Source organism: Lethenteron reissneri, chromosome 63 (assembly GCF_015708825.2).
Source record: "Lethenteron reissneri isolate LAM-NWPU_2019-01 chromosome 63, ASM1570882v1, whole genome shotgun sequence".
NCBI lineage: Eukaryota > Metazoa > Chordata > Hyperoartia > Petromyzontiformes > Petromyzontidae > Lethenteron > Lethenteron reissneri.
This window is the reverse complement of record NC_083841.1, coordinates 661,101-672,790: the sequence shown is the minus strand read 5'-3', so window position 1 is coordinate 672,790 and position 11,690 is coordinate 661,101. Positions and strand designations below refer to the sequence as shown.

The 11,690-nt window shown below is 45.7% G+C and overlaps 1 protein-coding gene across 1 annotated transcript; it reads left to right on the top strand.

Moving 5' to 3' along the window:
* The first annotated feature begins 213 nt into the window (after window positions 1-213).
* NDUFC2 (NADH:ubiquinone oxidoreductase subunit C2) lies at window positions 214-5,874 on the top strand. The gene is made up of 3 exons (XM_061577024.1): window positions 214-654; window positions 3,171-3,314; window positions 5,390-5,874. Exons 1-3 carry the CDS (start codon window positions 516-518, stop codon window positions 5,437-5,439), a joined length of 333 nt encoding a protein of 110 aa, XP_061433008.1. The 5' UTR covers window positions 214-515; the 3' UTR covers window positions 5,440-5,874.
* Window positions 5,875-11,690: the final 5,816 nt, after the last annotated feature.

Genomic DNA, 11,690 nt, shown 5'->3' with positions numbered 1-11,690 from the left:
TTGGCGACACGGCACGGAACAGAATGTGCAGCGTACACTGTACTGGTAGTGGCGATGTTATAAGCTAGACATTGCCAACAGGTGTAAATAAACAATACGAATCTAGGATCGATTCCATTTACTTATTTACGATTCTAGACTAAAGCATCGTCATTTCCGGTAAGACTGGGACAGTGCGGCGAGCCGAACAAGGAATCGATTCCCTTCTCGATGACCGTGAGACAGTCGGAATCGATGTTGACCTTCCCAGGTTGAGGATACTGCAGGCGCGGCCTCTGAGCGCGACCAGCGAGAAACATCAACATCCCCTCCACTATACACCATACACTATAGACCATACACTATACACCATACACTATACACCATACACTATACACCATACACTATACACCATACACTATACACCATACACTATACACCATACACTATACACCATACACTAACACTATACACCATCACCACGATACACTAACATCACCTCCGCCATACACTAACGTCCCCTCCGCCATACCGCGATGATCGTGGTGCCGGACGAGGCGAAGTCTGTGCAGCCGCCGTCGCTGCTGAACGTGAGCAGCCTGGTGCTGGGCCTCACGGGGTGGAGCTCCGCGCTGGCGGCCAACGCGGCCCAGCACCGGCCCGCGTGGCGCTCGGGTGAGCTGCTGCGAACATCTTTCACCAGTCCACTCGTGGACGTGGCGAGACGAGATTACTGCCTCGCCACTAGCCAACGAGCTGCTGCAAGTGCTGGATGAGAGGGCTGTGTGGAACCCCCTAACCGAGCCGAGGTCCAGGTGTAGGGAGTAGCAGCTGCTGAGTCGAGCTGGAGTTCGGCCACGCGTGGTCCAAGCAGCTCCAAGCAGCTTCTCGTGTTTGGCAAGGGGCCATCCACTGAGTACTGGCGCAAACATCTGTCAAAACTTGACCCCCCCCCCCTTCGAACAGATCATCCACCGCCGGCTGCATTAAAGAATTAAGTGTCGTGCCTTGAAAGAGTGTGGAACAGTGTCCGCTCGGCTCAAACGCCGACTGAACCCAGTCGGACAGGCTACGTATAGGGATTTAATCCCGCTTTACTTTCTCAACCGAGTCGTTTATTTTTGTTCTTGTTTACTAGCTTGAGGCCTAGTTTTACACGCAGCTTTGTACAGTTAAACTTGACCGTATTCTTTGAGTATTTCGGTAAAGTCACGTAGATAGGTTCAAAGAAAATAATAATAAAAATGTTTTAAAAACTACGACGTTTTAATCGCAACACAAGCGTTCGCCATCAGGAATGAAAAAAGGGGCAAAGCTGCCGAGGAAGACTGTTTTAAAGGTTTAAAATGGGTGTAGCCCAAGGGTCGTAAACGAAGTGAGCGAGGCTGGTCATGTTCGTGTGAGATCGGAGGGCGCGGAGGTGGCGATGTGACTGTGAGAGATTAGTTCTCGATTGAAGTTGTGTCTGTGTCTATATGTGGATGGCTTCGTGAACGAATCTTTGTTGATAACCAGTGGGTTTGCAAAGTACCTTCGTCTTTGGGTATAAACTGAACAGTCATTGGAATGACGTTATCAACCAGTTTAAGTCAGACCTGGCTGTGATGTTCCCATCCTACCACCTTCCGATGTTAGTTATTATTTTCGGCTCTGATTTTACATTAACAGGTTAAATTTCCCACTAACAGCCTCCTCGCTCGCCGTTGCTGCTCTGCGATCTGCCATGAACATGCTAATCTCTCACATTAACATCACTAGCCCTGCCCTCTTCGTTTATGACCCTTGGGCTACACCCATTTTAAACCATTAAAACAGTCTGCTTCAGCAGCGTTCCCCCTCTTTTTTTCATCCTGATGACGAACGCTTGTGTTGCAATGGAAACGTCGTAGTTTTTTTAATTATTTTTTGTTATTTTCTTTGAACCTATCTACGTGACTTTACCGAAAGACCCAAAGATTATGAATTCCTGCAGTCATTCAAGCTTTAAGTCAATATTTATACTTGACCGTGTTATCCATCCTGACTGGTTATTCAAAAACACGTCTGTTATTATCTTAAAACACAATTAAAACTCGGTGAACTAGTCTCTATATAAAGTGTGTCAACTGAACATCTGCTTTAACAGTAGACCGATGTACAGACGAGTGTTAGTACTGAAGTCCGTCCGGGCAACAGCAGCACGAACAGAGAACACCGCGGCAGCTAAAACCTTGAGCCAGCGGCAGTCTGTAGTGAAGCCAGATTGAAGGATGTGTGACCCATGGGGCAGGCCGCCAGACTATGTCAGACTCACTGCTGAGCTGCATGATAGCTAGCAGTCAGGGGTACGGTGGCATACAAGTGACACCTCTCCCACAGGCCTACTTCTCCCAGTAGTACTTGTCTGACAGCTGAAGAAACTGAACTGTGGCTCATTTGAATGCCAATGTAGACAAATTATTATCGAGGCGTCACCTCCTTAATGTTGCATTTTCACGTAGCCATGTTGTAAACCCTTGTGGGTGACGGACATGTGGTAAACACTCCTTGTAGGGCATGTGTTCGTGCAGTTTAGAGAGAGAAGCATTGATGAGTGACATTTCGAGGCCATGCTCAAGGTGTGCATGGTGGTTCGTTGTTGTCCAAAACCTCCAAATGGAAATGTATTCGTCTGGTGATGCCAATATGCCGATTTCTTAATTTGACATTAGTGGGGGTGGAGAAAAAAAAAGTCGTGACTGACGCAGTGCCTCAAGCAGAACGTTTGCAATCGGTACAAATCGCCTGCTGTGACATGGATCTGCATGGACATCAACAAAGCGAATGGGATACAAGTTGAAAAGTACGCTAAGAAGCATAGAGATCTGCATTTTTTAAAATTACAGTGCATCAAGGGACAGGACGCTAAAACATGTACAGTATTGGGGAATCCGGTATGGGCAATTAAAGATGTAACATTGTCAAGCAAAGTGAGTGGGCCTGGGCAGGACGTGTTACTGCTAGAAGGGATGACGTACAGTGGTCAAGACTAACGAAGGAGTGGCATCCAACGCAGAGAACGGGGCCTTGCTGACGTCCGCGATGAGAGTACGTGTCCAAGAGCTACAGATCTATTGTTCACATCGCCAGGATCGCGTGTGAGAGAGAAAGATGGTTGACGGCCGTAGGAGGCCTTCATCCAGCAACGGATGATGTCGATTGTGGTGCGGCAGGCCTTCATCGGCAGGCGTTCATGTTCACCGCGTGCTGGGTGGCCGGCTACTACCTGCAGAAGCGCGCAAACTACATGCAGGCCAGGGCCAACCGCGACGTGGCTCTGTACGTGGCGCAGCACCCACAAGACTTCAAGCCGGAGGGTGAGACACGCGCACGAGCACAGGGGCGGCCGAACCGTTGGCGAGGTTTGCAGGTCTAAGCCCCTTCCAAGGTGGTAGTAGTGGCGGCTACACTGCTGCTTGCATGCAGCTGCTGCCTGTGATTCAGCGCTGTTGAGGCAGCCGAAATTGTTGCTGGATCGTAAAACTTCCATGATAATTATTTCGTGTTTTGCATAATGTAACTCGGCGTCGAACTAGGTCCCATATTTTAGATTTGAAGCTTTCGTGACTGCAAGGATTCATATTCTTAGGTTATTCGGTAAAGTCACGTAGGTAAAAAATTTTAATTAATAAAAGTAAAATAAAAATATAGGTCCCATATCTAACATGGAAAGTCCTTGCCCATGAACCTCTTTAGCCATGAACTCGTTTAGCCTGGCAGGCGGTCGCCTGTAATCCATCACTGTAGAGGCGAGGATTGGTGGATCATACCAATGTCGTAAAAAGCTCTTCCTCCAGTGGGCGTCCAGGTGGCGCTATTCCCGTGCGTTCCCATGAGAATGCTGTACAGCAAAGATTTGGGGTCCATCTGTTGTGTCTCTATTGGATAGGGTGTTACTTTGGTTTCTTCTCACATGTAAACGATCGTTAATTGGCCAATAATACCCTCATATATAGTAGATTACAGATCGTTGACACCATGTGACCGCTGGTTCTGTGGTTTCTCCTCACGCCGCTTGAATTGTTTTCTCTTAACGAGAGTGCGTGAATACTGTGCAGTAGCGCTTAACACATTGACATCATATGGCTGCAGGTGTACGAACCATAAAATGGCATGTCGTCTGAATTACAGTGGATGTCAAACATCCAGTGAACATCATTCTGCTGCTTGCTACTGCTTTGGCAGTGGCGTAGATAATAAAAACACTCAACACGTTCATCATATGACCTCTTTTGCCAGTACCAAAATAAGAGAATAGGTTTTCCCCTTTTTTCTTGCCTTTTGGCGTCTTCTGGTCTAACACCGTTTGAGACTAGGCTCAAAAGAAAGTTGTCTCTAGTGTGGACCAATCAGTTTCAAAGACAATGCATATATTATCAGAGAATGTTTTTTGTTTGCATTCTGATCACAAGTATTGTGGTTAATGCTGACATGATTCCTTGTGAAAGGTTTCAGTTTGGTGTTTTAACATCTTAACACCTGTTTTGTTGCCATAAAAAAGGGGAAAACCTATTCTCACTCAACATGTTCGTTAATAACAGTGGCCTTAAGTGAACAAAATATATGCAATAGGTGGCACTTCAGTACACTGTGCAGTGGTATTGACGAATGTCAGTTTAACACATAGGCTTTAGCAACCAAAATATTCCACAAGATTTTTTTTGGGTTAGATCACGTAAATATAAATTCATCGTTATACCCGCCACCAACACCGACACAGCCAATTAGTAATGTTTGTCAATTAAGCAAAACGCGCTATTTTGTTACTAGTTCAGCACACCGGTGTGTTGACGAGTAAACCCACAACATTTCCAATTCGAGTAGGACGTTTCGCTGGTAATTACAACCAGCCTGATCAGGCGGCCGCTTGTGGAGAAATCCTCCGGTTTCGGTCTGAATAGAGGAATAAATGTTATGTCGTCACTTGTGAGCCAATCGGGTGCGAAGACGAGAGGGGGTGGGGGGTTTAATGTACAGGCAGTCCGCGGGTTACGGAAGGGTTAGGTTCCCAAGAAATATCCGTAACCCGATTTTCCCGTATTTCGGAAACTGAACAATTTGCCCCCAAAATCAAGACAAAATCCCGTACTTCCTATGAGTCTTTGATTTAATCAAATATCTACCCTAACACTACCCATGATTAAACTAATTGAACAGAAACTGTACTGAATTTGGCCCCACCACCTCGCGCCACGCTCCGCTGTATTCATCCGCAACCTCACCGTGCTTCACTATTTGCGCTAACGTAACACATGAACCCGCACACATGAACCCGCACACATGAACCCGCATACATGAACCCGCACGCATGAACCCGCATGCATGAACCCGCACGCTCATCGGGCTGAGAGGGGAAAATGACCAAGCTGTGCCGTGGTTCTTTTTGCTACAGAGAAGAGAAAGTTTAAGGAGGTGCTGGAGCCTGCGCACCCCATCTACTAAACGCAGCAGCCGACCCCCTGGAGCACCCCCAGCACGAGACTCGACATCAACTCAACATCAGCTACACATCAACTCAACATACATCCTGCATCACTAAGTAATAGTACAACATTAACCCAGCACCAATGTCAAATCAACATCACCACCAACATCATCCCAACATGAACTTAACATCTGCCTTAGGAGGTTGGTGAACAAGAAGAAAGTCCATGGTGGTATTGTGACCCAACCACCTGGCAGTTGTGTGTGACAAGCAGGGCGTGTGCTTGTTGGCACCACAGGGCTGAGACGGCCGTCATCCACCAGGCTTATTTGCGGTCCTTGTCTGCTCGCCCCCAAACCGCGCTGCGTGGCTTCCTTGACGAGCGGCTCGTACCATCACGCGTGTCGTGTTATTCTACAAATTGCTCGAAATTAAAAGTAGACTCGAACAGACTGCGTATATCGGCTCTTTTTTTAAAATATATATTTGCCCAGATTTTATCCGGATTGTGCTATCGATATTTTTCACGAGAGAAATCCATTTGGTACTCGCAGATGTGCGACGTGCATGTGCAAGTTCTTATTCATTTGGCCAATAACACCTTAATGTATAGAGAACTGCAGAACTTGGGCAATAGTTTGTGTTGGCTCACCGCATGGCTGCTTTCCTGTTTGTCTGGTTTCTCCTCACACCTTGAGTCATTCTCTCTCGACAAGTGAGTGTATACAGCGCACATTACATGTTGACATTATTATTATCATTAAGAGTCCAGCCCTTGAGTATTGGAGAAGGGCACGTAGAACGGATATCACAGCTACTTTTGAAATCCCAGCAAGTGGCGTCTACTTCATATAGTCGGAGACAGCACATCCCCACCCGGGCTTCAAACTCAAGTTGATTTTGTTCAAATTAGGTGAGAATTCCAGTGACCAGGATGAGTTTCATTTGCAAGACTGACCTGGGTCACCAATATGATCAAGGAAAACAATACAGGCAATGAAGCAAATAGAAAGGAGAAGAAAACTAACTCGCATTGAAAATGTTGCACGAACAAATGTTAAATACACGAGTCGGCCAGGTATGTTTTTGGCCCGATAATATAATTTCAAATTAAGTTAAATTAAAATAAACATGTTGGGTGACTTGTTTGAAAATGTAAACATACAAGGATATTACAGTTAAATGCATCTTGCTACTGAGAATCATGTTCAATAAGCCACCAAACTGCACCCAAATGTATTATTGCTGATGACATTACTGCACTAGGACAAAAAAGGCCTCTTATCCCAGCCTAACTGAATACTTAGCCAATAAGTCTGGTGACACCTCAGTCATACATTGCGTGTCTTGCTGACAGGATACAGTGCTGAGAAAAAGTTTGTGAACCCCTTAGGATTTTCACAATTGACATTTAAAACCTGAAATGTTATTAGATCTTAATCTAAGTCCTAATAATAAAGATAACCTGATTAAATAAATTACACAACAATGATTCAACATCTATTTATCCTCAAATTATTCTACATTCAATAACCATGTGTGAAAAAGTATGTGAACCTTTAGATTCAGTCTTCTGATTGCTGAGTCATGAACACTCTAATTCGCCAAGGCAAGAGTAGCCTGCAAATCCTTGGATGTTTCTTTGGGGTGCTTTGTGACTTACTTGATGATTTTTTGGTAGGACGACCGCTCCTGGGAATCGTGACTGTGGCCTTGAACTTTCTCCATTTGTAGAATATCTGTCTTGACAGTGCATTGGTGGAACCCCAAATCCTTAGCAATGGTTTTGTAACTAATTCCAGACTGATAAGCATCAATAACTATTTTTCTGAGGTCCTCAAGATATTTATTTTGCTCGTGGCATGACTTGTTTCCACCCACCTGTATGGTGAAGACCAAACTCACAAAGTTTATTATCTTTATATCGGGTGGGGCCTCCCAAACTCACCCCCTGAAGATCTATTTAAACATTATTTAAATTATTCGAACACGTGTTTCTAATTATTCCCTTAATTCACCTAATGAATTAAGGGGTTCACTTACTTTTTCACACACCCTGAACCTTAATTACTAATTCTTTAATTCATACATCATTTCGTTTCAAAAGACATGGAATTTGTTCATATGAATCCTATTGGATATTTAAGAAAACACCGCTTTTGATTCCAGAAGGCTGTCATTGTAAAACTGGAATTTCCATCATTATAATTGCGGTTTACAACATTTTTCTCGGCACTATGGATGACATGGTTGCATGTTAAACTCGGAAGAAACAGGTGTTTATGTTGTTAGCTTGGAACGAGTGAATTTCTACGAACCCTTCTGAATTCCTCTCAGGTCGTTTGCCTCTGATTCGTGGACCGAGATGAGAACTGGGTGGTCATCAGTCACTCAAGCCTCACGTCAAGAATGTAGCTAAATTACATAATTTTTCCACTTAAGATATGCAGTACTGCCAATGTATTCCTTCACTGGCAGGTGCTGAAAAACTCATACAAGATCTGCTGATTCTGGTCTGAACTTTTTGCAGCCTGGCTCCATGATAGTGTAATGCGAGCGTGAATGAGGTTTCTGCTGGGCTCTAGCACAATCACACGACCCGGGTATTGGAGGTGGAGCCAGCAGGGCAGTAAGAGAAGAGCGGATCTGACGATCCGGAAGGGAGGAGTCAGGGTCACGTGAGAGAGGGGTTATAGGGGGGAGCCCGGAAGAGATCGGGGCCAGTCGATTGAGTGAAGAGGTGGAACCACGTTGGGTGACCACCGCGCCATCAGCCGCGTGGCCGATGGGGCTAGCAGGGTGGCTAGCAGAGTGTGCGGGGCACACGGAGCAGTGGTGTGGCTGCAGAGGGTGCTAGCGGAGTGGCTAGCAGGGTGTGCGGGGCACACAGGGCTGGCGGAGTGGCAAGCAGAGCGTGCGTGGCACGCGAGAGGAGACGCTGGTCCCTTGTCGGGACCAGCGGGGTGAAGGGACGAGTGGAAGAGCTGAGGAGGAAGCGAGTGCGCGGGGCGCGCGAGAGACGACGCTGGTCCGAGGAGAAGGCCAGCGGGGTGCGGAGGTGAAGAACCCAAATAAAGGACGAACGGAGACTTACATCGCCTGCAGAGTCCTTTATTACAATAGTATCATTCCCTTCCTCCGTCAATTTGGAAATCTGAGTCTTTTACATTTTAAAAATCTCATCTTAAAACTCACCTGTTTGTACTACAGGCTTTCTCCACAGCCAAAGCTGTATGTAAAGTGCTTTGAGGGCTTATGCAAATTGCACTGTATAAAACCAAGATTATTGTTACGCTTTTGTTACATTGTATATGTATTCTCTGGGATTAACATCTCGGTGACAACTCATGCAAAATGCTGCTGCCAGAGTTCTAACAAGAGTGCAGACCGCTGACCACTTCCCTCCTTTGCTAGCGTCCTTACATAGGCTTCCTGTGCAGTCCCCAGGTTGACTTTAAAGTTATTTTGACTTAAGCGCTAAATGGCCTTTGATCCATTTTACCTACATAATGTATTGACCCAATATGTACAAAGTCGCTCAATAAGGTCACAGCATTAAGCCAAGTCGCGTTTATTTGTTTAAACAGATGAGAAGGCAAGAGACCAGGATATTCTCATTTGCAAGAGTGATTCACCTGGTTTACCAAAATGACAAACGCAAAACAAATATAATAAAGTAAAGCAATGAAACAAATGGAAATCAGATCAACATAACGTATTATAACATAAGAAAATATTATGCAAACATAAATTCATGTTAATAAAATCCCGGTGTGCAAAATTGACTTCAAGACTAAAGTGGAGACAGACAAGGACATAGCAGTCAAATGCAGGTTTGCTAAGTGTGCCACTAGCAGAGAATCCTTCTGGTGGCAGAGCATTCAACCCGAGAGCCCCAACGCTGTAACAATTCGCTGTTGCGAATCGCCGTATCCTGCAGGTTTCGCAGATTTCATTCACAACTCTGCTTTCACACTTGAAGACAATGCATCATCTTTTACTATTTATCTTAAGTTTTACACACGACCTCTGACTATTTCTTTGATGTTCAGGTCTTGTCATCTTACTGCATATTGCCTTTAGCTGTTCCTGTGTTTAAAGTTGCTGTGTATTTTAAGATCACAAATTTGCTTAAACGCACCATGTTTTTAATGAGAAGTAATCATCATACGTTCACTCTCTCTGATAGCTGTTTGTTTCACTAGAATTCTGAAATATGGATTTTAGGTTACTTATTCCAGCCTATTGAAAAAGGCGTTATATATAAATAAATATTGATATGTGTATATAATTTACAATGGAAGGCCGTTATATTTATCCTTTGCATACCGGGGCGGTGGTGGATATGCACGTTGCCTCTAATACAGCATTGTGGAGGCAAGGGTTGATGGATCACACACATGTTGTGAAACTCCCTTCCCGTGGACATCGAGGAGGTGCTATACCCTGGCTGGTCTGGAGAAGGCAGTACAGCATGTGGATTAATCTGTATTGTGATAAAGTGTTGCTCCCTTGAGCAAGGCGTGAGTTTTGTATGGGTGCTCACTCCCACACGTATCGTCAACATGAATTGTCTTTAAACACCTTAAAATGCAAATACCATGTTCCAGGACACTCTGGAAAAGAGTCCTTTACCTCAATGTGGCTGTCCTGGATAAATAAGTAAATTATAAGTAGCTATCTTAATCGAATAGTGCTTCCACCTTTTCCATTTTAGACCAAACTAGGACAAATGTCTCAAGTCAGCCTGCTATCAAACTCTGCAGTTCATTGTGATACATTTCAACACAATACCTGTGTAATAAACGCAGTTTATATTTAATGTTATCCAGCGGCGACCCCAATTGGGTATCTATAGGGGGCATATTTTCCCTCCCATACATAAGGAAAAATGCCAAAAATCCCATGGAAGCGTGCGGGGCCATCCTGTACGCGGCAAGCACGCTCGGCACATGCAAATCCCAATCAGCTTGTTTGGCATCCACTGTCTGACAGAGCATGGCGGACACAGTCCTGTTCAGACGTTCGACCATCCTATCCGTCTGTGGATGGTACAGCGACGTTCTTATTTTCTTAGTGCCCAATGCGCCACAGACCTCACGTAAAAACTTAGAGAAGAAGTTCCTACCTTGGTCCGTAAGCTGCTGTTCGGGAGCACCTTTGTCTATTACGTAACCGTTCAAAAACGCGTCGGCAATGGAGGCCGCCGACTGATCAGGCAGTGGCCAAGCAATAGGCCATCGAGAAAAATATTCCACTCCCACCAAAAGGAATTTGTTACCCCGAGGAATGACCGGACAAGGGCCAAGGACATCGAGCGCCACCAGTTCGTTAATACGCGAAACCGAAATAGATTGCAGCGGCGGATGACATTTCCGCTGCGGCGGTTTCCTTCGCGCACATTCTGTACATCCTTGGACCCATTTGGAAACATCGTCTGTCATCCCCAGCCAATAATAATCACGTTACAATGTCAACAAGGATTTTTGGACGCCAAGGTGCAACAACTTCTCGTGCAGCGTACGAACCAAGTTATTACGGAGGGCAATGGGAACAACAATCCGCCAGCGATTTAGCATCTCTCTCTACATCAGAAGGCCGTCGTGGAGAATTAATCCGGTCCCCTTCACTCGAGGCGGAAGCTGCCTGCGCGTGCTCCGCATGACGCTGAAAACTTCCGAAGGAGTCATCCAGCAGCTGCTCGCGCACCCACACAGCGCGGAAGCTGCATTACACTGTCAACTGACGCAACCGTGCCAGCAGGTCCCGAACCGGCTATCGCAGACATGATGGTACGCGTCTGCGACACAGAGGGCCCACAGCGGCTCTTCCCAGACAAATATGGACAACGAGGTGACTGGTAATCGCGACAAAGCATCCGCGTTGCAATGTCGAGTACCCTTACGATACACCACGCGGAATGACAACTCCTGCAAGATTTCAAGCCAACGAGAAAGTTGGCCAGACGGCTGTTTGACCTTCAAGGAATATTGGAGGGCCGCATGATCAGTACGGACAACAAATTCTCTGCCATAGAGTTAAGGCCTGTATTGCCGAATGAAATTAATATTGGCCAAAAGTTCTCTCCGGGTGACACAACAACCCCGTTTTTAACTTGAGATAGCACTGCGCCGATGCCCGTGTCACTAACGTCGGTGTCAAGGATGAATGGCAGGGAAAAATCGGGATACTCGAGCGTGGATGTGTCAGACAGCCATTCGCAGAGGGCTAAAAATGCAGCCTCTTCCTCCAGACCTCATTTGAATCT